Source organism: Hypanus sabinus, chromosome 7 (assembly GCF_030144855.1).
Source record: "Hypanus sabinus isolate sHypSab1 chromosome 7, sHypSab1.hap1, whole genome shotgun sequence".
Taxonomy (NCBI): domain Eukaryota; kingdom Metazoa; phylum Chordata; class Chondrichthyes; order Myliobatiformes; family Dasyatidae; genus Hypanus; species Hypanus sabinus.
This window is the reverse complement of record NC_082712.1, coordinates 180,103,018-180,130,637: the sequence shown is the minus strand read 5'-3', so window position 1 is coordinate 180,130,637 and position 27,620 is coordinate 180,103,018. Positions and strand designations below refer to the sequence as shown.

Here is a 27,620-nt window from a genome sequence, read left to right as displayed (position 1 = left end):
TCAAACTGACAGGTCTATAATTGCTAGGTTTACTCCTAGAACCCTTTTTAAACAATGGAACCACATGAGCAATACACCAATCCTCTGGCACCATCCCCATTTCTAATGACATTTGAAATATTTCTGTCAGAGCGCCTGCTATTTCTACACTAACCTCCCTCAAGGTCCTAGAAAATATCCTGTCAGGACCCAGAGATTTATCCACTTTTATATTCCTTAAAAGCGCCAGTATTTCCTCCTCTTTAATAGTCATAGTTTCCATAACTTCCCTACTTGTTTCTCTTACCTTACACAATTCAATATCCTTCTCCTTAGTGAATACCAAAGAAAAGAAATTGTTCAAAATCTCCCCCATCTCTTTCGGCTCCACACATAGCTGTCCACTCTGATTCTCTAAGGGATCAATTTTATCCCTCACTATCCTTTTGCTATTAATATAACTGTAGAAACCCTTTGGATTCATTTTCACCTTACTTGCCAAAGCAATCTCGTATCTTCTTTTAGCTTTTCTAATTTCTTTCTTAAGATTCTTCTTACATTCTTTATATTCCTCGAGCACCTCATGTACTCCATGCTGCCTATACTTATTGTAGATATCTCTCTTTTTCCTAACCAAGTTTCCAATATCCCTTCAAAACCATGGCTCTCTCAAACTTTTAACCTTTCCTTTCAACCTAACAGGAACATAAAGATTCTGTACCCTCAAAATTTCACCTTTAAATTACCGCCATTTCTCTATTACATCCTTCCCATAAAACAAATTGTCCCAATCCACTCCTTCTAAATCCTTTTGCATCTCCTCAGAGTTAGCCTTTCTCCAATCAAAAATCTCAACCCTGGGTCCAGTCCTATCCTTCTCCATAATTAGATTGAAACTAATGACATTGTGATCACTGGACCTAAAGTGCTCCCCAACACATACTTCTGTCACCTGACCTATTTCATTCCCTAAAAGAAGATCCAACACTACCCCTTCTCTAGTTGGTACCTGTATGCATTGCTGCAAAAAACTATCCTGCACACATTTTACTAACTCCAAACCATCCATCCCTTTTACAGTATTGGCTTCCCAGACTATGTGTGGAAAATTAAAATCTCTCACAATCACAACCCTGTGCTTACTACAAACATCTGCTATCTCCTTGCAAATTTGCTCCTCCAATTCTTGCTCCCCATTAGGTGGTCTATGATACACCCCAATAAGTGTTACTACACCTTTCCCATTCCTCAATTCCACCCAAATAGTCTCCCTAGACAAGCCCTCTTATCTATCCTGCCAGAGCACTGCTGTAATATTTTCTCTGACAAGCAACGCAACACCTCCCCCTCGTGTCCCTCCGATTCTGAAGCAACGAAATCCAGGAATATTTAGTTGCCAATCACACCCCTCCTGCAACCATGTTTCACTAATAGCTACAACATCATATTTCCAGGTATCAATCCATGCTCTAAGCTCATCCACCTTTCTTACAATGCTCCTAGCATTAAAATAAATGCATTTAAGAAATTCTCCACCTTTTCCTCGCTGTTTATCTCTAACAGTACAAAGAACTTTACTATCTTCTTTTTCTTCCTTCTCCCATACATCTGTTCCTACACTCTGGTTCCCCTCCCCCCTCATATCTAGTTTAAATCCATTGGAGCCTCTCTAGCAAATCTACCTGCAAGAATATTTGTCCCCCTCCAGTTCAGATGTAAACCGTCCCGCCGGAACAGGTCCCACCTTCCCTGGAAAACTGTCGAATTATCTATAAATCCGAAGCCCTCCCTCCTGCATCATGTCTTCAGCCACGTGTTGATCTGCACTATCTTACTATTTCTAAACCCACCTGCACGTGGCACTGGAAGCATTCCTGAGATTGCTATCCAGGAACTCCTGTCCTTTAACTTGGCACCTAGCTCTCTAAACTCACCTTTCAGGACCTCCTCACTCTTCCTACCCACGTCATTGGTTCCTACATGGACCACGACATCCGGCTGCTCGCCCTCCCTCTTGAGAATACTGAGAACTCGATCCGAGATATCGCGGACCCTGGCACCAGGGAGGCAACAGACCATCCGGGATTCTCGATCTCTTCCACAGAACCTCCTATCTGTCCCCCTATCAAATCTCCTATCACTACTGCTCTCCTCTTTTCCCTCCTTCCCTTCTGAGCTGAGGGTCCAGTCTCGGTGCCAGAGAAGCAACCACTGCAACTTGTCCCTGGTAGGTCGTCCCCACCAACAATATCCAAAACGGTATACTTATTGTTGATAGGAACGGTCACAGGGGTGCTCAGCTCTTCTTGTCTATTCCCCTTCCCTCTCCTGACAGTCACCCAACTACCTGTCTCCTGACTCCTAGGGGTGACTATCTCCCTGAAACTCCTGACTATTTCTGCCTCTGCCTCCCGAATAATCCGAAGTTCATCGAGCTCCAGCTCCAGTTCCCTAACACGGTTTGTCAGGAGCTGCAGCTGGATGCACCTTTTGCAGGTGTAATCATCAGGGACAGCTGTGCTCACCCTGACTTCCCACATACTGCAAACAGAGCACTTAACTGCCCTAACTGCTGCCTCCATTACCTACTCCCAAATTGATTAGATTAATTAAAGGAGCTTACCTGGCTTTACCTGATCTTCGAAAAACACAAGCCAGTCACCCCAACAGGCAAAATCTGTTGTTTATTATTTTATTTATTCATTCATTCCGATACAGCTTGGAATAGGCCCTTCCAGACCTTCAAGCCCCACAATCCTCCGATTCAACCCTGGCCTAATTATGGGACAATTTACAATGACCAATTAACTTACCAACCGGTACGTCTTTGGAGGAAGCTGGAGCACTCAGAGGAAACCCACGCAGTCACGGGGAGAAAGCACAACCTCTTTACCAGCAGCGGCGGGAATTGAAACCAGGCCATCTGTACTGTAAAGCTTTGAGCTACCATGCTATCCTAATCTCCTGTGTGATAACCGAGACTGTCTTAGAGAAGCTTAAGCCAGCCATTCCCACAGGCAAAATCTGTTATCTCCTCCGTGATACTGGAGACCATCTTAGAGATGCTGAAAACCAAAAGAACATGAGTACAAAGAGCAAAATGAGGCCATTTTGCCCCTCAAGTACACTCTACCATTCTATCATGGCTGATTTATTATCCCCACTCAATCTCATTCTCCTTCTTTCTCCCCATAACAGATCCAGCAAAGAGCTTTAAAAGGCAGCAAGTTTTTCGACGGACGTTCTTGACTGGATTATTGCACAGAATCGACAGAAGCATTCCTGTGCAGGTCCGGCAAAGAGGTTTAAAAACCCAGTCTCTGTAAAAGAGAGGTACTGCCTAGCGCAACAGTCATCATCTGAGTAGTCAGAGGCTGAATGGTAACGCTCTGGCTCAACAGAGCTTCAGTGAGAACAGGCGGAGGCAAGGTAAGTAGTGGGTTCATTCCTTATTTCTTATTTAAATCTTGAGAGAATAGGGGGTTTGTCTACTGTTCTGGGTGTCAGATGTGGGATTTCCAGGAGACTTCCTGCATCCCCAATGGCCACGTCTGCACCAGATGCAGCTCCTATGAGACCATATTAAGGAAATGGAGCTGCAGCTCAATTAGGGAAAGTGAAACAGTGATAAACAGGAGCCAGAGAGAGGTAGTTACCCCAAGGGTACAGGAGACATATAAATGGGTGAGAGGAAAGGGAGAATGTCAGAAAGTAGAGAACACCCCGTGGCCGCACCGCTCAACAATAAGTACCCAATTTTGAGAGCCAGGACTGAGTCTGGCCCTGTAGCTCAGAAGGGTAGGGAACTGAAGAATATGGCAGCATTGATAGGGGACTCTATAGTCAGGGGGACAAATAGGCGATTCTGTAGATGCAAAAAGGAAACACAAATGGTAGCTTTCCTCCCAGCTGCCAGGGTCCACAATGTTGCATCCACAATATCCTGAAAAGGGTGAGCAGCCAGAAGTCATGGTACCTATTGGTACCAACAACATAGGTAGAAAAAGGGAGGAGATCCTGAAAAAAGAACACGGAATTAGGAAGGAAGCTGAGAAGCAGGGCCTCAAGGGTAGTAACTTCAGTATTGCTGCGTGTGCCACACCATAGTGAGGATAGGAATGGAATGAAGTTGCAGATAAATGCATGGCTGGAGAATTGGAATGGGGGCAGTGATTCAGATTTCTGTATAATTGGGACCTCTTCTGGGGCAGGTGGGATCTGAACAAAAGGGTCAGGTTGCACTTGAATCCAAGGGGGACCAATATTCTTGTGGGTAGGTTTACTTGAGCTGTTGGGAGTGGTTTAAACTAATATAGCAGGGGTTGGGAACCAGCATGATAGAGCTAAGGATCAGCCAGCAGGTTTACAACTAAATGACAGATATAACATGAATGTAATGAAGGACAACTCTGTGATTGGGTACAAAATGCAGGCAGAGCAAAGAGTTAGATTGTACCACAGAAGCAAAATTCAAAAGGGCAAAGAGCACAGGACTGAAGGTGCTGTATTTAAATGCGTGTAGCATTCAGAATACGGAGACAGTGGGAGCTCAACATCAAAGGATATACTTTGTATCGAAAGGACAGGCAGGAAGGCATGGGTGGTGGAGTGGCTTTGTTGGTAAGAGATGGAATTACAGCTTTAGAAAGAGGTGACATAGAGTCAGAGAATGTTGAATCTTTGTGGGTGGAGTTAAGAAGCTGCGAGGGTAAAAAAAAAGAGCATTATGGGAATCATGCACAGGCCTCCAAATAGTAGTCAAACAGGAGGGTTGAGATTGCAAAGGGAGCTGGAAAAGTCATGTAAAAGAATAACGACACATCTGTAAGAGGATTAGGAAAATGAGGTTGGTGTCAGACTGCAAAAGGTGGAATTTGTTGAATGCCTATGAAATGGGTTTTTTTAGTGCAGCTTATGTTTGAGCCTACTCAGGGAAAGGCTATCTTAGATTGTATGTTGTGTGATAACCCAGATCTTATTAGGGAGCTTAATGTAAAGGAACTTTTAGGAGTAAATGATCATAATATGATTGAATTCATACTATACCTTGAGAGGGAGAAGCACAAGTCACATGTATCAGTATTGTAATGGAATAAAGGGAATTAGAGGCATGAGAGAGGAGCTTGCCCAGGTGGATTGGAGGGGGATACTGGCGGGGATGACGGCAGAGAAGAGATGGCTGAGGTTTCTGGGAATAGTTCACAAGGTGCAGGATACATATGTCTTACAGAAGTAGTTCTCAAATGGCAAGGGTAAGCAACTATGGCTGACAAAGGAAATTAAGGACTGATAACAGCCAAGGAAAGGGCATATAAGGTAGCAAAAGTGAGTAGGAAGTTGGATGATTGGGAAGCTTTTAAAATCCAACAAAAGCCAACTAAAAAAGCTACAGGAAGGGGGAAAGAAGAAATATGAAGGCAAACTAGTCAATTACATAAAGCAGAAAATGAAAAGTTTTTCAGTTATATAAAGACTAAAAGTGAAGTGAGAGTTGATGTTGGACCACTGGAAAATGATGCTGGTGAGGTAGTAATGGGGGACAAAGGAATGGCAGATGAACTTAATGGGTACTTTGCATCTGTCTTCACTGTGGAAGATACTAGCAGTATAGCAGAGGTCCGTGAGTATCAGGGAGCAGGAGTGAGTGCCATTATTATTACAAAGGTAAAAGTGCCAGGCAAATTGAAAGGTCTAAAGGTGCACAAGTCACCTGGACCAGATGGACTACATCCCAGAGTCCTGAGGGAGGTTGCTGAAGAGAAACAGATGCATTGGTCATGACCTTTCAAGAGTCACTTGATTCTGGCGTGGTCCCGAAGGACCAGAAGATTGTAAAGCTCACTCCACTCTAAAAAGGGAGGAAGGCAAAAGAAAGGAAATGATAGGCCAGTTAGCCTAACCTCAGTGGTTGGGCAGGTGCTGGCCTATTAAAGATGAGGTTTTGAGGTACTTGGAAACTAACGATTAAAGATCATTAGTCAAAGTCAGCATGATTTCTATGAAGGGAAATATTACTTAACAAATCAGTTAAGAGTACTTGGAGGAAGTAACAAACAGAGTGGACAAAGGAGAGGCAGTGGATGTCATTTACTTGGATGTTCAGAAGGCATTTGATAAGGTGCCACACATGAGGCTGCTTAACAAGATAAAATCCTAAGGTGTTATAGGAAAAATACCGGCATGGATAGAGGAATGGCTGACAGCCAGGAGGCAGTGAGTAAGAATAAAGGGAGGACTTCCGGTAAGATGGCGATTGCTTAGCTGCTCCGAACTTTTGTTCCGTTATTTTCACTATCTTTGCACTAAATGTCTCCATTTTTTTAAACCTTAGTTAGGAACTTTATTTGTTTTTTTTTACTTGCCTGTGAACACATCTACCTTACAATGTCCAGCAAGAGTTCTAAATCCGGGAGAAAGGAAGTTCCCGCTCTGCCTTCTGAGACCCTCGCTGCGCTGGAACAGCATCGAGATGATATTTCAAAGGAATTTAGAACCGCTTTCAAACAGCTGGAAGCCAAACTGGATCGGATCAACGATAGAGCGGACGAACATGCTGAACACTTATCTCACATCGATTCGACTTCTGAAGATTTAGAAAGTCGTGTTCGATACTTGGAGACTCTCTGTTCCAGCCTAGAGGGGAAATGTAACAGACTGCTTTCCAAAATGGTGGATCTCGAAAATTGCAGCAGACTTTGTAACCTTCGAATTCTTGGGTTGCCAGAGCAGGGATCAACCGTGAAGTTTTTCGCCGAGTTTCTCTGTGAGATATATGGGAAAGATTTGCTTCCGAACCCACCTGAGCTCGAAAGGGCACACAGGGTCCACGTTCCCCCCGGAATTCTGGGCTCCCGCCCGCGACCGGTAATTTTGTGCTTTCATCAATACCAGGTAAAACACCGTCTGATTATGGAGGCACGTCGCAGAGGTACTTTTATTTTCCAAAATACAATCATTCGCTTTGTGGAAGATTTTGCAACCCAGATCTTAAAGAGGCGCGCTGAGTTTAAAGGCGTAATGGAAGTGCTTTTTGATCGTGGTTTTAAACCCTCTCTTCACACTCCTGCCGATTTACGAATCATGCTTAATACTGGAAAGTATAAGTGGTTTAAGTCAGTGAAGGAGGCTGAGGCATTTGTTGCAAGTCTTCCGGCTATCTAGCCATCTTCAGAACCCGATCGGACCTCCTAAAATGGTGGATAAGTACTTCTCGTAGTAAAATTGCTTTTTTTTCAGAAGAAAGGGACCTTTTCTGATTGGCTGCCAATGTCTAGTGGTGTTTCTCAGGCGTCAGTATTGGGACTGCTAGTTTTCACATTGTTTATCAATGATTTGGAGGATGGAATTGATAGCTTTATGGCAAAGTTTGCAGATGATACAAAGATGGGGGAGGGGTAAGTAATGTTGAGGAAGCAATGCGATTGCAGCAGACTTAGACAAATTGGAAGAATTAGCAACAAAGTGGCAGATGGAATACAGTGTTGGGAAATGTACGATAATGCACTTTGGTAAAAGGAACAACAGTGGACACTATTATATAAATGGGAAGAAGGTTCAAACATAAAATGTGCAGAGGGACTTCAAAGTCCTCGTGCAAGACTCAGGTTAGTTTATAGGTTGAGTCTGTGGTAAGGAAGGCAAATACAACATTGGCATTTATTTCAAGGGAAATAGAATATAAAAACAAGGAGATAATGTTGAGCCTTTATAAGACACTAGTAAAGCCGCACTTGGACCCCGTATCTCAGAAAGAAATGACTCTCTCATTGGAGAGAGTCCAGAGGAGGTTCACGAAGTTGATTCTGGGAATGAAGGGGTTAACATACAAGGAGTGTCTGGCAGCTTTGGGCCTGTACTCACAGGAACTTAGAAGAATTTGGGGGATCTCACTGAAACCTACCAAATGTTGAAAGGGCTAGATAGAGTCGATGTGGAGAGGATGTTTCCTCGGGTGGGTTTATCCAGAACTGGAGGGCACAGCCTCAAAATCAATGGGCGACCTCTTAGGAAAGCGATTAGGAGGAATTCTTTTAGCCAGAGTATAGTGAACCTGTGGAATGCTCTGCTGCAGACTGCAGTGGAAGCCAAGTCCATGGGTATATTTAATGCAAAAGTTGATAGTTTCCTGATCAGTCAGTGTCAAAGGATGTGACAAGAAGGCAGGTGTATGGGATGGAGTGGGATCTGGGACCAACCATGATGGAATGGCTGAGCAGACTCGAAGATGTGAATGGCCCAATTCTGCTCGTATGTCTTATGGTCTTTTAACCTCTGATGCCCTTACTATTGAAGAACCTATCAAGCTTAATGGGCGGCATGGTAGCTAGTGGTTTGCACAACACTATTACTGCTCAGGGAGTTCCTGAGTTCCAAGTTCAGTTGTAGCGCCGTCTGTAATAAGGCTGTACACTCTCCCTGTGAACTGCATCTGTTTTCTCCGGTTTCCTCCCACGGACTGAAGACAAACCAATTTGTAGGATAATTGGGCATTGTAGACTGTCCTGTGATTCGGCTAGATTAAACAGGTGCATTGTTGAGCCATGCAGCTCATGGGCCGGAAGGGCCTGTTCCCGCTATAATGCTAAATAAATATTTTAAAAATCAAATCAAAATCAACATAGATTATTAAGTGTAAGTAATTTTGACAAGTTTGGTAGAGCTCTTTAAGGATGTAACAAGCAGATATGATATTTTAGAGTAGTTGTCACAATGTCTTTACTTATGACCGAATTTCAAATGAGGGTCACAGCTAGTTGCAAGAAAAATAAGATTATGATAGTAGGCCATTTTAACTTTCCACATTCTGACTGAGACTCCCAAACCGTGAAAGGGATGAATAGGATAGAATTTCTTAAATATGTTCAGGAAAGTTCCCAACTAGAGAGGGAGTACAATACCGTATCTCCTATCAGAGAATGAAACAGTGCACGAGGCTGAAGTTTGTGTAGGGTGTTTATAATTCCATCCTTTTCAAAGAAAATTATAGGAAAGGATAGGTCTGGTCTTCAGGTTGTAAATCTAAATTACAGAAAGGCCAATTTTGAAAGCATCAGAAGGGATCTGGCATGTGTGGATTGGAGTAGGTTGTTTATTGGCAAAGGGATGCTTGCTAGGTGGGAGACATTTAAGCATAAAATATGGAGAGTATAGAGTTTGTATTTCCTGTCAGAATAAAAGGCAAGGATAAAGGTTTCAGGGAACCTTGGTTTCTGAGAGATATTGAGGCCCAAGTTAAAATAAGGAGGTGCATAGCATGTAGAAACAAAATGAGGTCCTTGAGCAGTATAAGAATTGCAAGAGAACACTTAAGAAAGAAATCAGGAGTAAAAGAAAGCATGAAGTTGCTTTAGCTGGCAAGGTGAAGGAGAATATCAGGTTTCCACAGATATATTAAGAACAAAATTGGTCTGCCGGAAATGAGAGTGGTCATCTATGCATGGAGCTGAAAGAGATGGGGGAGATCTTAAATGGACTTTTTTGCACTCGTATTTACTTAAGAGACATAAAGGGTCTACAGAACTACGTACATGGTAGGTCATGTCTAACCATGAGTTTTTAGAGAATTTTTTGAGGAAGTTGTTAGGAAAGTTGATGGAGGCAAGGCAGTAGATGTTGTCTATAAGGACTTCAGCAAGGCATTTAACACGGTCCAACATGGTGGTTGGTCAAGAATTTTCAGTTGCTTGGCATTCATAATGAATTTGAAAATTGGATTAGATGATAACTTGATTGGAGAAGCCAGAGAGTGGTTGTAGATGGCTGCCTCTCTGATTGGAAGCCTGTGATTTATGGTGTGCCACAGGGATTGGTGCTGGGTCTGTTGTTGGTTGTCATCCATATCAACGATGGATGATAATGTGGTTAACAGGTTCAGTAAATTTGCAGAAAATACCAAGACTGGGAGTGTGATTACAGTGAGAAGGCAGGGAGGGGTGAGTATATGAAATAAGTTTCCAGAGGAAGTGGTTGAGGCAGGTTCAATGGTATCACTTGGACAGGTACATGGAAGGGTGGGGCTTTGAGGTATAATGGACAAATGCAGGATTTCGTGCACTGCTGGGAGGACACCATGGTCAGCATAGATTCGTTGAGTTGTATCTGTGCTGTATTGATCTGTGACTATGACCGTGCATAGTCTACTTCATTAGGGTCACATCAAGGTGGTTGATGAAGGAAGATGGTAAAAGATCAGCCATGATCCCCATTGCATGATGAAGCAAGTATTAACATATGAGGAGTGTTTGATGGCTCTGGGCCTATAGTCATTTAAGTTTAGAAGGATAAAAGGGGAATCTCATTGAAGCCTAAGTAGAGTGAATGCAGACAGGATATTTCCTATAGTGGGGAGACTAGACCCAAAAGGCACAATCTCAGAGGTACGGTGCACTGAGAACAGAGATGATGAGGAATATCTTTAGCCAAAGAGTGCTGAATCTATGGAATTCATTTCCACAGACAACTGTGGAGGCCAAGTCATTGGGAATATTTAAAATAGAGTTTGATAAATTCTTGGATAATCAGTGCAACTAAGGTTATGGAAACAAGGCAGGTAAATGGGGTTGCAAGGGATAATAAATCATCCAAGTGGCCTAATTCTGTTCCAATGTCTTATAGTCTTATAAAGGATGAAGCGCACACAGATGAACGTCTCTCACCTGTTTCTACTTTTGACCTTCTGCAAATGGCCCAGTTTGGTTTCTGATTCCTATCACTGAACTGTTTCGCATTGTACCCAGAGTTCAACTCACCCTGATCTGATGCGCACGGGTGATCCGACTCCTGTTCACATTTGCTCGGACCCGCTCACTCTGACGAGTCCGCGCTATGGCCCTTGTCCTTCTGGCTGTCGGACGTAACCGGGAGGTGGTGGGCACTTGGGGTGCATCAGCAACGAGGAATGCAAGCTCCTCATCATCGATCTCTTCATCAGCTACAGAGATAAGACATTAAAGTCAAATATTACATCAACATTGTTTCTGTCTAGCTTCACTCTACACCACCTTAGTGAGATCTCCACTCTATGTAACTGTTGTATAGTGATGATTTGCACCCCACGTAACCTTCTCACTTAGAAACTCTACTCCACGTAACCTTTCTGGTTAGTGAGAACTCTACTCTATGTAACCCACTTGTTTAATAAGATCTCTACCTTACATAATCTTCTTGTTTAGTGGTGATCTCCACTCTACATAATCTTCTCATTTAGTGACAGCTCCACTCTGCACAACCTTCAGATTTCGATACAACTCCATTCTACGTAATCTTCTCATTTAGCGAGATTTCTACTCTATGTAATCGTCTCATTTCAGACAATAAGACATAGGAGCAAAATTAGTCCATTTGGCCAAGTCTGGTCTGCCATTTCATCATGGCTGATCGATTTTTCCTCAGCCCCAATCTCCTGCCTTCTCTCTGTATCCCTCATGTCTGATCAATCAAGAATCCACCAAACTCTGCCTTAAAGATGCCTATAGACTTGGCCTGCACAGTTGGCTGTGGCAAAGAATTTCGCAAGTTCACCATTCTATAGTTCTTCATCATCTCCATTCTAAAGACACCTCATTCTTCTGAATTCTAGTGAATACAGGCCCAGAGCCATCAAACACTCTTCATGTGACAAACCATTCAATCCCGGAATCAGTTTTGTGAACCTCCTTGGAACCCCCTCCAGTTTTAGCACATCCCTTCTAAAGGGCCCAAACCTGCTCACAATGCTCCAAGTGAGGCCTCACTGGTGCTTTATAGTCTCAACATTACATCTTTTCTTTTATATTCTATTTCTCTTGAAATGTATGTTAACTTCACATTTGCCTTCCTAATCGCAGACTCAATCCACAAATTAATCTTTAGGGAATCCTGCACAATCGCTCCCAAGACCCTTTGCGCTTCAGTTTTTTTATATTTTCTCTCCATTTAGAAAAGTCAATCCTTTCATTTCTTCTGCCAAAGCGCATTATAATACACTTCCTGACAGTGCATTCCATCTGCCACTTCATTGCCTATTTCCCTAATCTGACTAAATCCTTCTGTAGTCTTTCTACTTCCTCAAAACCACCTGCCCCTCCTATCACCTGCAAATTTTGCAACAAAGCAAATAATTTGGAAATGGAGACAGAGGTGGAGTTAAAATGGCACTAAACGGAGATTCCTTTGCTTATGTCTTCGGAAACAGCTCTATTTCCATATTTAATATCTTTATTTTTCTCTTTCAGGGTTCTTTTGAAGACCCTGACCTGGAGTTGGTCCTTTGTGGGAATAGGATCCGATCTCGGATTTGGAAGCCTAAGATCTCAGGGCTCTGGAGATGGGCAGATCGAGGGTCGGTGTCATGGCAGAGGACCTGTGTGTCATTGGGGGAGTCGGAAAATCTACTGCTAAGGGCCTAAAGACCCAAGATTTTTGCGGTTTTAAGGCACAGAGCTAAAAAAAAGCGATGCAACAGGTTTTTAACATCATAAACCAGCGAGCTGTCGTTATGTCTCCCTGCTCGCTGGGAAAATGAAGACACCTCCCTCTCTTTGATCAGGGAGAGAACCTGTAGTTTGTCAAATGCCAGATGAAACATGAGGTCTTTGGGGTTAACTGCAAGCCTGTCTCTTTGTTATTGCTTTGCTCACGCTTGAGTGCTCAGTGGTGGCGCCGATGCTTGCTTTTTTTTGCTGGTGGGGGGATTGGGATTGCTGCTTGCTGCCACTTACGCACGGGAGTGGGGAGTTGGGGGGGACTTTGGGGTTCTCATGTCGTTCATTCTTTGGGGTACTTCTCTGCTTTCAAGGATGCGAAGAAAAAGCATTTCAGGATGTATATTGTATACATTTCTGACATGAAATTGGACCTCTCAACCTTTGAATAATACCATCATTCAATTCATTAACATATAACGTAAAAGTAATCAGTCCCAACACAAATCCCTGTGCAACTCCTCTTGTCACCAGAAAGGCTCCCTTTATTCCTGTTCCCTGCGTGCATGAGGGACTTACTGTACATTCCCAAATCAAAAGCCAAGAATGAACCAGGAGGTACGTCGTCTGCTGTGGCATTCAAGTCTGGTGACCCAGGCCTGAACCAGAAAACCAGGTATGATTTGTGGAGGGATATTTCAAGGGTGAAGAGACTATTTCAAACTAGGTTGGGGGCGACAGCAACTCTGGCAGTTTGCAAGACATTACTTCCTACAAAGCAAAACCCAATAGAACGAATGGCAGCAATGCTTCACTACCAGATGAACTCAATGCCTTCTATGCACACTTTGAGAGGGAGAGCACAAGTACAACTGTGAAGATCCCTGCTGCACCTGATGACCCTGTGATCTCTGTCTCAGAGTCTGATGTTAGGTTCTTTAAGGAGAGTGAACCCTCGCAAGGCACAGGGTCCAGACGGAGTACTTGGTAAGGTTCTGAAAACCTGTGCCAACTAACGAGCGGGAGTATTCAAGGACATTTTCAACCTCTCACTGCTACAGGCAGGTTCCCACTTGCTTCAAGAAGGCAACAATTATACCCAGTGCCTAAGAAGAATAACGTGAGCTGCCTTGATGACTATCGCCTGGTAGCACTCACATCTATAGTGATGAAGTGCTTTGAGAGTTGGTCATTACTAGACTGAACTCCTGCCTTAGCAAGGACCAGGACCCATTGCAATTTGCCTATCAGCACACTAGGTCGATGGCAGATGCAATCTCTAAGGCTCTCCACACGGCTTTAGACCACACGGACAACACAAACACCTATGTCAGGATGCTGTTCATCGACTATAGTTCAGCATTTAATACCATCATTCCCACAATCCTGATTGAGAAGTTGCAGAACCTGGGCCTCTGTACCTCCCTCTGCAATTGGATCCTCAACTTCATAACCAGAAGACCACAATCTATGCAGGGGTGTATGCTTAGCCCACTGCTCTACTCTCTATATACACATGACTGTGTGCCTAGGCATAGCTCAAATACCATCTATAAATTTGCTGATGATACAACCCTTGTTGGTAGAATCTCAGTTGGTGACAAGAGGGCATACAGAAGCAAGATATGCCAACTAGTGGAGTGGTGTTGCAGCTAAAACCTGGCACTCAACATCAGTAAGACGGAAGAGCTTATTGGGGACTTCAGGATCAGTAACACGAAGGAACGCATACCAATTCTCACAGAGGGATCAGAAGTGAAAAAGAGTGAGCAGTTTCAAGTTCCTGGCTGTCAAGATCTCTGAGAACCTAACCTGGTCCCAACATACTGATGCAGCTATAAAGAAGGCAACACAGTGGCTATACTTTATTTGGAGTTTGAAGAGATTTGGCATGTCAACAAATACACTCAAAAACTTCTATATTTGTACCGTAGAGACCATTCTGACAGGATGCATCACTGTTTGGTATGGGGGTGGGGGGGCTACTTCATGGGACCTTAAGAAGCTGCAGAGGATTGTAAATCTAGTCAGCTCGATCTTGGGTGCTAGCCTACAAAGTACCCAGGACATCTTCAGGAAGCAGTTCTTAGAAAGGCAGCATCCATTATTAAGGACCTCCAGCACCCAGGGCATGCCCTTTTCTCAGTATTACCATCAGGTAGGAGATACAGAAGCCTGAAGGCACACACTCAGCGACTCAGGAACAGCTTCTTCCCCTCTGCCATCCAATTCTTAAATGGACATTGAACCCTTGGACACTACCTCACTTTTCTAATGTACAGAATTTCTGTTTTTTTGCACAATTTTAATCTATTCAATATATGTATACTGTAATGGATTTATTTATTTGTTGTTATTGGTTTTTTCCTATATTATGTGTTGCATTGAACTGCGGCTGCTAAGTCAACAAATTTCACGTTAACTGTTGGTGATAAAAAACTAGATTCTGATTCTGATCAGGATATATTGCTCTTTGCCTCCTGCCAGCCAACCACTGCTTTATTTATGCTAGAATCTTCCCTGTAATACCATGGGCCCCAGTAAGGATGTCCACTCTACATAACTTTTTCATTTAGTGAGAACTCCACTCTACCTAACTTTTTCTAATTCACTGAGATCTCTAATCTGCGTAACCTTCCCATTTAGTGACAATCTCCACTCTAAGTAACTTCCTTTAATGATGATCTCCAAGCTATGTAACTTTCTTGCTTAGTGAGAATGCAACTCTATGTAATCTTCTTGTTTAGTGACCATCTCTATTCTATGTAACCTTCTCATTTAGTGAGACCTCCACTCTACACAACCTTCTCATTTAGTGACAATCTCCACTCTCCTTGTTTAGTGATGAGATCCACTCTACACAACCTTCTCTTTCAGTGAGATCTCTACTCTACACAACCTTCTCATTTAGTGACAATTTCCACTCTACACAACCTTCTCATTTAGTGACAATCTCCACTCTACACAAACTTCTCATTTAGTGACAATCTCCACTCTCCTTGTTTAGTGATGAGATCCACTCTACACAACCTTCTCTTTCAGTGAGATCTCTACTCTACACAACCTTCTCATTTAGTGACAATTTCCACTCTACACAACCTTCTCGTTTAGTGACAATCTCCACTCTACGCAACCATCTCGTTTAGTGACAATCTCCACTCTACACAACCTTCTCATTTAGAGACGATCTCCACTCTAAACAACCTTCTCATTTAGTGACAATCTCCACTCTCCTTCTTGTTTAGTGACGAGATCCACACGACACAACCTTCTCATTAGTGAGACCTCCACTCTACACAACCTTCTTGTTTAGTGACGAGATCCACTCTATGTAACCTTCTCGTTTATTACTCATCTGCCACATTCACCTCAGAGGAATCATTACTAGTGAAAGAGGTTAAGCAGCAAAGATTAATTGTTAATTTGGCACAGAGAAATCATTGAACATTTAATAGCAATAAACTATAAAGTTCAAAGTAAATTTATTATCAAAGCACATATATGTCACCATATACGACCCCAAGCTTATTTTTATTGCAGGGCGTACATAGTAAATCCAGGAAACGTAATAGAAGCAATGAAAGACCACACACAAAAGGTCGGGCATACAACCATTGTGCCAAAGGCAACAAACTGTGCAAATATAACAGAAAAAAAAGAAATAACGATAATAATAATAAATAAATAAATAAATAAGCAATAAATATCAAAAACAGAAGATGAAGTGTTTTTGAAAGTGAGTCCAGAGGGTGTGGGGACAGTTCAGTGATAGTGCAAGTAAAAATTAATGAAGTTATCTCCTCTGCTTTGAGTCTGATGCTTATAAATCAAAATAATCGATCGTCTGACATACTTAAAACCCCATGTCTGAATGGGATAAATTCAGAATGTTCCATTCATTGAGAGATCAAAGTCTGGGGCAACCGAGTTTACAGATGATCTGCAGTACAACGACTTGACTTGTTTCCACCTGTTTCAATGCAACTGCACAAGATAGCGTTTAAACAACAGTGCACAGAGCCGTAGTGTCAGCATGACACTGTCTGCCAAGGTAGTGCTGCACTGTGGGAGGGGTGGTACTGAGGGAGGGTCACATTGTGGAGGGGGGTGGTACTGAGGAAGGGTCACACTATGGGAGGGGCGGTACTGAGGGAGGGTCACACTATGGGAGGGGCGGTACTGAGGGAGGGTCACTGTGGGTGGGGTGGTACTGAGGAGGGTCACTGTGGGTGGGGTGGTACTGAGGGAGGTCACACTGTGGGTGGGGTGGTACTGAGGGAGGTTCACTGTGGGTGGGGTGGTACTGAGTGAGGGTCACACTGCGGGAGGGTGGTACTGAGGGAGGGTCACACTATGGGAGGGGCGGTACTGAGGGAGGGTCACTGTGGGTGAGGTGGTACTGAGGGAGGTCACACTGTGGGTGGGGTGGTACTGAGTGAGGGTCACACTGCGGGAGGGTGGTACTGAGGGAGGGTCACACTATGGGAGGGGTGGTACTGAGGGAGGGTCACTGTGGGTGGGGTGGTACTGAGGGAGGTCACACTGTGGGTGGGGTGGTACTGAGTGAGGGTCACACTGCGGGAGGGGTGGTACTGAGGGAGGGGTGACACTGAGGAAGTGTCACTGGGAGGGACAGTACTGCTGGAAGGTCACAGTGGCGTAGGGGCAGTACCGGGGTGGGTTCAACTGCAAGAGGGGCAGTACCAAGAGTGGGTCACACTGAGGAAGGAGCAATAAGGAGGGTGGGTCAAACTGTGGGAGGGACAGGACTAAGAGAGAGTATGGCTAAGGAATGCTGTGCTGTGCCAGGGATGGGGGGGGGGTGTGGTATTGAGGAAGTGCTGTGTTGAGAGAGGTATTGAACAAGTGCTGTGCTGTGGTTGTGGTAAGAGCTGCAGTCCGGGTCTCAGTTTTTGATTTTGAGGTGTGAAGTGATTATACCAATCTCTGAATTCTTGCAGAACCTCACAATGGACTGAACAAGCATTCATCATGGGTACATTGCGGCAGAATCCGTCGGCTGCCATCAGCTTGCATTCACTTACCAGCCCTGGGATTGTTCAGAGCACATTCCGGACAAAACCATTCTTCTACTGGGACAGTGTGAAGGGCAGGAGTGAGACAATCCATGTGATACCTGTAACAAGGTGTGACACAGCTTGAGTCAGCAACATCCCCCAATGCAGATATGCTGAGAAGGTAGCATGCAGTCAAACAGACCAGAGAACTGAACCAATAACAGGGCAGCAATGACCACTCTTTACAATTCAGCAGACACCAAATCAGAGATCGATTATTTCTACTATTTGAGACCTTAAGACATTCAAGCAGAATTAGGTCATTAAGTATGCTCTGCAATTTTATGATGGCTAATTTATTATCCTTCCTGCCTTCTCCCCATAACCTTTAACACCCTGACAAATCAGGACCCTATCAACCTCTGTATTACCCAATGACTTATAGCTGTCTGTGGCAATGAATTCCAGATTCACCACGCTCTGGCTAAAGAAATTTCTCTCATTTCCAGGACATCCTTCTATTCTGAGGCTGTGCTCTCTGGACCTAGACTTCCCCACTATGTGAAACATCCTCTCCACTTCCACTCTCTCTAGGCCTTTCAAAAATTCATAGGTTTCAGTGAAACCACACCCCCCATTCTTCTAAACTCCATCAAGTAAAGGCCCAGAGCCATCAAACGCTTCTCAAATGTTAACCTTTTCATTCCCCAAATCATTCTTGTGAACTTCCTCTGGCCCCTCTCCAATACCAGCACATCTCTTCTTAGCTGAGGAGACATTTGTAACCAGAGAAAGGAAGAGCCCACAGCTGATCTTTTGCATGGCCATAAACCATGCAAACTGGCTACTGGGGACTGTCTTGGACGTACATTTCCTTTGCAATCGCAAGACCCTGTTGGACATTAATTGCTGCAAGGCTGCTTCTCTGGTTTGGTGGGGAGACAGGCAGTGAGACAGCAGTGTTGCCTGAGTTGTAGCTAGGACTAGGCCTCAGCCTTCGGGCTTGCATTGTAGAGTGGCATCAAGGCTCGGTTGTAGGTGGCCACTCCTATTAGTGCTGCCCCAAGTGGTGTATTGGTGGAATTACAGGCTGGGCTATAGTATATTTTTCTTACGTGACCTATGTTCTTTTGTTCGTTTCTCGTTATTTTGAAAGCACAGATATGTTTTTGCACTGTCTCATTCGGCTGCATCCAAATATGATTTGAATGACAATTAAACTTAATTTGATTCGATCTCAATTTTGATACAAGGTAGTAATCTCGGGATTACTGCCTGTGCTACTTGACAGTGAGTACAATAATAGAATGAGGTGGAGGATAAATACGTGGCTGAGAGATTGGAGCAGGGGGTAGGGATTCAGATTTCTGGATCATTGGAACCTTTTTTGGGGCAGGTGTGACCTGCACAAAAGGGACGAATTGCGCTTGAATCCCATGGCGACCAATATCCTGGCAGGGAAGTTTGCTAAATCCACTGGGGAGTTTAAACTAGAATTGTTGGGGGGTGGGAACCGAACTGAAGAGACTGGGGAAGAGGCTGTTGGCTCACAAATAGGGAAAGCTTGGAGACAGTGTGTGAGGGAGGATAGGCAGGTGATGGAGAAGGGATGCACTCAGACCGACGGTTTGGGATGTGTCTATTTTAACGCAAGGAGTATTCGGAACAAAGCGGATAAGCTTAGAGTGTGGATCAGTGCTTGGACATATGATGTTGTGGCCATTACAGAGACTAGGATGGCTCAGGGACAGGAATGGTTACTTCAAATGCGGGTTTTAGATGTTTCAGAAAGGACAGGGAGGGAGGCAAAAGAGGTGGGGTGTGGCACTGTTGATCAGAGATAGTGTCAGAAAAGGTGGACATCATGGAGGGATTATCTACGGAGTCTCTATGGGTGGAAGTTAAGAACAGGAAGAGGTCAATTACTTTGCTGGGTGTTTTTTATAGGTCGCCCAATAGTAACAGGGTTATTGAGAAGCAGATCGGGAAACAGATCCTGGAAAGGTATAATAATAACAGAGTTGTCATGGTGGGAGATGTTAACTTCCCAACTATCAATTGGCACTTCCCTAGAGCAAGGGGTTTAGATGGGTGAATAAAAACACAAAATGCTGGCAGAACTCAGCAGGCCAGACAGCATCTATGGGAGGAGGTTGTGACAACGTTTCAGGCTGGAGATTGTTCAGGAAGGTTTCCTGACACAGTATGTAGATAAACCTTCAAGAGGAGAGGCTGTACTTGATTTGGTATAGGGAAATGAAACTGGTTATGTGTCAGATCTCTCAATGGGAGAGCATTTTGGAGATAGTGATCATAATTCTATCTCCTTTACAATAGCATTGGAGAGAGAGAGGAACAGAAAAGTTAGAAAAGTGTTTAATTGGAGTAAGGGGAATTATGAGGCTATCAGGCAGTAACTTGGAAGCTTAAACTGGGAACAGATGTTCTCAGGGAAAAGTATGGAAGAAATGTGGCAAATGTTCAGGGGATATTTGTGTGGCATTCTGCATAGGTACGTTCCAATGAGACAGGGAAGTTATGGTAGGGTACAGGAACTGTGGTGTACAAAGGCTGTTATAAATCTAGTCAAGAGGAAAAGAAAAGCTTACAAAAGGTTCAGAGAGCTAGGTAATGTTGATCTAGAAGATTATAAGGGTTATTATAAAGATTATAAGGAAGTGGCAGATGGAGTTCAACCCAGAATAGTGTGCAGTGGTTCATTTTGGTAGGTCAAATATGATGGCAGAATATAGTATTAATGGTCAGTCTCTTGGCAGTGTGGAGGATCAGAAGGATCTTGGGGTCAGAGTCCATAGGATGCTCAAAGTAGCTGTGCAGGTTAACCCTGCGGTTAAGAAGGAATACCGTGTATTGGCCTTCATCAATCGTGGGATTGAGGTTAGGAGCCAAGAGGTAATGTTGCAGCTATATAGGACCCTGGTCAGACCCCACTTGGAGTACTGTGTTCAGTTCTGGTCGCCTCACTACAGGAAGGATGTGGAAACCATAGAAAGGGTGCAGAGGAGATTTACAAGGATGTTGCCTGGATTGGGGAGCATGCCTTATGAAAACAGGTTGAGTGAACTCGGCCTTTTCTCCTTGGAGCAACGGAAGATGAGAGGTGACCTGATAGAGGTGTATAAGATAATGAGGGGCATTGAATGTGTGGATAGTCAGAGGCTTTTTCCTAGGAATGAAATGGCTGCCACAAGAGGGTACAGGTTTAAGGTGCTTGAGAGTAAGTACAGAGGAGATGTCAGGGTAAGTTTTTATGCAGAGAGTGGCAAGTGCGTGGAATGGGCTGCCGGCAACAGTAGTGGATGCGGATACAATAGGGTCTTTTAAGAGACTTTTGGATAGGTACATGGAGTTTAGAAAAATAGAGGGCTATGAGTAATCCTAGTAACTTCTAAGGTAGGGACATGTTCGGCACGACTTTGTGGGCCGAAGGGCCTGTACTGTGCTGTAGGTTTACTATGTTTCTAAGTATGAAATGGTCATTGTCATTTCACCCACCTAATGGAAAATGGAAAGGAATGGACAGCAATTTGATGGACTGAATGGCCTCATGTCTTCCATAGATCCAGAACCATTTCGACAAGGTCAAGAAAGCCAATATTGTATCAGGTAACATACCAACATGTTAATGACCATTTGCAATGCAGTGGATTCCAGTTAATTGGGACACATTGAGACTGGAGTAACATTCTGGCCCAGTTCAGCTGCTGCCCCAATTAGCCGAAGTTTCATGGAAATATTTAAGAAGGTATATAAAAAAGATAATTACCATTTCACTGAGTATCAAATTATACATTTAAATGAAACACATAACAAATTAGAACAATACAAATATCACTACAGTACTCTAAAACTATGTTTTAGTTCCTAACAGTTATCGATGGAAGAATTCATCCAGTGTATCCTGCCATGTTCTTTTGACTGAATACTGAATGAATAAAATTAACTCAGACACCTAGTGAAGACAATGGACTGCATTCATATAATGCTTTCAGCAACTGATTCCTTCGAATCTTCATTCTTATTGTAATGTTCAAGATGGTTGTAGATACCATCAAATTCTTTGTAGTTCCTAACTTTCAGCAGTGAAATCGTTTCAATTTCACTTCCGGCCATTTCTTGCATCTCCCTATCTGACTGTTTGAAACCGCAGTGAGCGTAACAGTTCTGAATTGTCTTACTGCTTATTTCTCACCAACTATCAGTGACAAAAATCACTGCTTTTTGAACACAAATACATGCAACTGTTGCTATTTAAAAACTTCACTCTAAGTGCACAGTGTTTAACAGCCACACAAATGCATGAGACTGACACTAGTTAGAAACTTTTTGGCAACAGACTCTTGTCCTAATTAAGTGGTAGTGTCCCAAATAATCAAAAGGATTGCTGGCTGTCTTCTCCATTAGTTTTTGTCCTTTAAGAGTTATCCCAAATAAGCAGCTGCCCAAGTTATCTGGTGGCCAAATTAACTGGAATCCGCTATTTTAAAGAAACTGTACATCTGGGTTTGATCAGAGAGAAGTTTAGATAAATACATGGATGCGAGGGGTAAAGTTCTGGTGCAGGTTAATAAGACTAGGTAGATAGAAAGCTACTTTATTGATCCCAAAGGAAATTAGTGTCACAGTAGCATTACAAATACACAGATATACAAATTTTAGAAGAGAAGTAAGAAAGAATAAAAAATAAGTTACCTCAAACAGTCTAACAGGAGGGGATATCACTTCCCTATCAATAGGTTGACATCATAGATCCTAATGGTTGAGGGAGCGAATGACCTCAATAAGCACTCTTTGGAGCAGCGCAGTTATCTTAGTTTATAACTAAAAGTGCTCCTCTGATCAGACAAGGTGGCATGCAGAGGGTGAGGAACATTGTTCAGAATTGCCAGGATTTTCCAGAGGGTCCTTTGTTCTACCACAGCCTCCAGTGTGTCCAGTTTGACTCCTGTGACAGAGCCAGCCTTTCTAATCAGATTATTGAGCCTGTTAGCACCACCTCTGTTGATGCCATTGACCCACATACACACAGCACAGAAGATTGTACTGGTAGCAACAGATTGGTAGAACACGTGAAGGAGAGACCTGTATATTGCAAAGGATCTCAGTCTCCTCAGGAAGTAGAGGCAACTCTTGTATACAGTCTGTGTTGATGCTCCACTCAAGTCTGTCGTCCAGGTACACCCACAGGTATCTGCAGGTCCTCACCACATCCACATCCTCACCATCAACAGTAACAGGGAGCAGTGCAGACTTAGTCTTCCTGAAGTCTGTCATCATCTCCTTTGCCTTACTGATGTTGAGCTGCAGATGATTCAGCTTGCACCATTTGACAAAGTCCTCCACCAGGGCCCTGTATTCATCCTCCTGTCCTCCCTTTGCACACCCAACTATTGCTGAGTCATCAAAGAATTTTGGCAGATGACATGACTCAGTGTGGTATCTAAAGTCCAAGGTATACAGGGTAAACAGGAAGGGAGGCAGCACAGTCCCCTGTGGGGCCCCAGTGCTGCTTTTATCCATGTCTGACACACAGTCTGAAGCCGCACAAACTGTGGTCTGCCAGTCAGGTAGTCCATAATCCAGGATACAGTGGGAGTACCAACCTGCATTGAACAGACCTTTTCCCTCCAGCAATGAGGGCTGTATGATATGGAAGGCACTTGAGAAATCAAAAACCATGATCCTCACAGTGCTCTCCTGTTTCTCCACATGGGAGTAGGTTCTATTCAGCAGGTAGATGACAGCACCATCAACTCCAATGTGCTGCTGCTAGGCAAACTGCAGGGGGTTGAAAGCTTATCTGACCAGGAGCTAGGATCAGCCTCTCTAGAGTCTTCATGAAGACAGGGCCACTGTATGGTAGTCATTCAAGACTTTCGTTTGGCCCTTCTTGGATACTGGGACCACACACGACATTTTCCATAGTCAGGGCTCTTTCCAGGCTGAGACTTAGATTGAAAATGTGCCGGAAAACTCCACAGAGCTGCCCAGCACTTTTTCAGGGTCTTGGGTTCACACCATCCAGTCCCAATGCTTTGCCAAATCTGAGTTTCCTAGAGCCCTTCTCACCTGCTCAGTAGTGAAGGTGAGTCAATGATGACTGGGGAGATATTGGTATGTGGAGGTGTGGATCGTAGGAACAGGGCAAGGAGAGGATGTAGACGGTAGCAGACTATGTTGTTCATCCGTGGTAAAATAACATTTCAGCACAGACTAGATACTGTTTTGTGCCGTAGTGACCTATGAGTCTACATCCACTTCATTCTAAATTGTCATGGTAATCTTTACAAAGATGTGTAACAAACTGACGGCCCTGGCTTTGTGCATTAGGTTTAGGCCAGCAAAGAGCAAGCACGTGTACATGGGCAGAATGGACAGTATAGCTGAATGGTTCCACGTCAACAGTAGTGTTGCAATGTGTGCTCAGGCTCCAGCCCTTCCACATTGGAGAGGCTGCAGAGGACTTTCAGGTATGAAAGGGTTAACATGTAAGACTGTTTGATGGCTCTGGAGCTGTACTGCTTGGGTTTAGAAGAGTGAGGGGGAATCTCACTGAAATCGATCAAATATTGAAAGGCCTAGGTTGAATGGATGTGTAGAGGATGTTTTCTATAGTGGGGGAGTCTCGGACCAGAGGGAATAACCTCAGAATAGAGAGACATCCATTTAGAACAGAGATGGAGGAATCTCTTTACTCAGAGGGTGATGTATCTGGAATTCATTGCCACAGATGGCTGTGAAGGCCAAGTCACTGGGTATATTTAAGGGAGAGGTTGATAGGTTGCTGATTAGTAAGGGTGTCAAATGTTATGGGGAGAAGCCAAGAGAATAGGGTTAAGATAGATAATAAATCTGCCATGATGTAATGGCAGAGCAGCCTCAAGGGGCTGAATGATCTAATTCTGCTCCTATCTATATTAAGGTCTTGTTTACATCGTGAGGGTCAATGTGCCAATATTAACAATAGAAGTAAGTATTGATGCCAGCACATAGTTCACTTTGTCCTGAGTCAGTCACATTCCACAGTGGTAAGGAAGATAGGCAGATGAACATTGCAGGCATTCCGCAAGGGGTTTCTGTATTCAACAGATTGCTTATTTACCAAGATGAACTCAATTGGCTGAATGGCCTAATTTTCCTCCAATGTCTTATGGTCTACTACCTTGATTGGTAGCACAGTGCAATGAAGCTGTGTAGAATGAGAGAAGAAATGAAATGAGAAGGGTGGTTGTTTTCTCTGGAGCAGTGGAGGATGAGGAGAGACCTGATTGAGGTTCATAAGATTTTGAGTCATAGATAGCATAGAAAGACAGTATCTTTTTCCAAGAGTTGAAAATTCTAATACAGTGAGCATCTATTTAAGGTGAGAGGGGATAATTTCAAAGAAGATGTGAGAGGAAAGGTTTTTTTTAAACAGTTTGGTGGGAGCCTGGGGTAGTGGTAAAGCAGATACATTAGAGACTTTTAAGAGATGTTTAGATAGAAATATGAATGTGAGGAAAATGGAAGGATATGGATATTGTGTAGGCAGAAGAGATTAGTTTAGTTAGGCATTTGATTACTAATCTTTGGTTTAACCAGTTCCGGATCTAACCAGTTCCCCTCTACCAGCACTCTTCTCCGTCTAGCGGAATTAGTCTTTACTCTCAATAATTTCTCCTTTGGCTCCTCCCACTTCCTCCAAACCAAAAGAGTAGCCACGGGCACCTGCACTGGTCCCAGTTATGCCTGCCTTTTTGTTGGCTTTGTGGAACAGTCCATGTTCCAAGCCTATACAGGTATTCGTCCCCCCACTTTTCTTTCGCTACATCGACGACTGCATTGGCACTGCCTCCTGCACACATGCTGAGCTCGTTGACTTTATTAACTTTGTCTCCAACTTTCACCCTGCCCTCAAATTTACCTGGTCCATTTCCAACACCTCCCTCCCCTTTCTTGATCTTTCTGTCTCCATCTCTGGAGACGGCTTATCCACTGATATCCACTATAAGCCTACAGACTCCCACAGCTACCTGGACTATTCCTTTTCCCACCCTGTCTCTTGCAAAAATGCCATCCCCTTCTCGTTATTCCTCCATCTCCACTGCATCTGCTCTCAGGATGAGGCTTTTCATTCCAGGACGAAGGAAATGTCTTCCTTTTTTAAAGAAAGGGGCTTCCCTTCCTCCACCATCAACTCTGCTCTCAAACACATCTCTCCCATTTCATGCACATCTGCTCTCACCCCATCCACCCGCCACCCCACTCGGGATAGGGTTCCCCTTGTCCTCACCTACCACCCCACCTGCCTCCGAGTCCAACATATAATTCTCCGTAACTTCTGCCACCTCCAACGGGATCCCCCTACCCCCTTCCCCCCTCTTTCTGCTTTCCACAGAGATCACTCCCTACGTGATTCCCTTGTCCATTCGTTCCCCCCCCCCCCCCCATCCCTTCCCACCGATCTCCCTCCTGGCACTTATCCTTGTAAGCGGAACAAGTGCTACACCTACCCTTACACTTCCTCCCTCACCACCATTCAGGGCCCCAGACAGTCCTTCCAGGTGAGGCGACACTTCACCTGTGAGTCGGCTGGTGTGGTATACTGTGTCCGGTGCTCCCGGTGTGGCCTTTTATATATTGGTGAGACCCGACGCAGACTGGGAGACCGTTTCGCTGAACACCTACGCTCTGTCCACCAGAGTAAGCAGGATCTCCCAGTGGCCACACATTTTAATTCCACGTCCCATTCCCATTCTGATATGTCTATCCATGGCCTCCTCTATTGTCAAGATGAACCCACACTCAGGTTGGGGGAACAACACCTTATATTCCATCTGGATAGCCTCCAACCTGATGACATGAACATTGATTTCTCTCACTTCTATTAATAACCCTTCTCCCCTTCTTATCCCATCCTTTATTTACACCCCCCCTTTTTTTCTCTCCCTGCCCCTCTCACAATCACTCTCTGCATCTCCATCTCCCTCTGGTGCTCCCCTCCCCCTTTCTTTCTCCCTAGGCCTCCCATCCCATGATCCTTTCCCTTCTCCACCTCTGTATCCCTTTTGCCAATCACCTTTCCAGCTCTTAGCTTCACCCCACCCCCTCCGGTCTTCTCCTTTCATTTCGGATTTCCCCCTCCTACTTTCAAATCTCTTACTATCTTTTCTTTCAGTTAGTCCTGACAAAGGGTCTCGGCCCGAAACTTCAACTGTACTTCTTCCTATAGATGCTGCCTGGCCTGCTGCGTTCCACCAGTATTTTGTGTGTGTTACTTGAATTTCCAGCATCTGCAGATTTCCTCATGATTACTAATTTAATGGGTTCCACACAACATTGTGAGGCGAAAGGTCTGTTCCTGTACTGTACGTTTAACTATAGTTCCCATTCCATGGAATCGAAGTAAACCCCTTTAATCCTTTCTAAAGTGCGCTGTCCACATCTGGATGTACTTCTCCAATGAGGTGAACAGTGATCCAGTTTTCATCAAAACTTGTTCTAAAGACCATGATCTCTGCTGCTTTGTAAACCACTTTCTCAACCCATCTTACCCCTTCAACAAGGTATGCACACAGATTCTAAGTCTCCCAGTTCTTATACCCCTTTTCAAACTGTTCCCCATTAAGAGATTCTGCAGATGCTGGAAATCCAGAACAACACAAATAAAATTAAGATAAGGTTTCAGGGTACTTGGAGACCAATAATAAAATAAGACAAAGTCAGCATAGATTCTGTAAAGGGAAATCTTGCTGAACAAATCTGTCAGAATTTTTTAAGGATGTAACAAGCAGGGTTGACAAAGGAGAGGCAGTGGATGTAACTTCTTTGGATTTTCAGAAGGCATTTGATAAGGTGCCACACACAAGGTTGTTCAACAAGATAAAATTCTATGGAGTTACAAGAAAGATACTGGCACGGAAAGAGGAATGGCTGACAGGCAGGAGGCAATCAGTGGGAACAAAAGGGGCCTTTTCTGGTTGGCTGCCAGTGACCACTGGGACCGTTATTTTCACATTGTTTGTCAATGATTTAGATAATGGAATTGATGGTTTTACAGTAAAGTCTGTGGATGATACAAAGATAGGTGGAGGGGTAGGTAGTACTGAGGAAGCAATGTGATTGCAGCAGGACTTAGACTAATTGGAAGAATAGGCAAAAAAGTGGCAGATGGAATACAGTGTTGGGAAATGTATGATAATGCATTTTGGTAAAAGGAACA

At 43.9% G+C, this 27,620-nt stretch overlaps 1 protein-coding gene across 3 annotated transcripts in view; it reads right to left on the bottom strand.

Annotated features, from left to right (window-relative positions):
• phrf1 (PHD and ring finger domains 1) overlaps positions 1-27,620 on the bottom strand; it is a 188,827-nt gene that overhangs the window by 87,094 nt on the left and 74,113 nt on the right. For all 3 annotated transcript variants that reach the window (XM_059976263.1, XM_059976264.1, XM_059976265.1), the window contains 2 exons: positions 17,426-17,517; positions 10,728-10,909 (listed from right to left, as the gene is read on the bottom strand). In XM_059976263.1, coding sequence (XP_059832246.1) covers positions 10,728-10,909; positions 17,426-17,517 — 274 coding nt within the window. The remainder of the gene's footprint in view (positions 1-10,727; positions 10,910-17,425; positions 17,518-27,620) is intronic.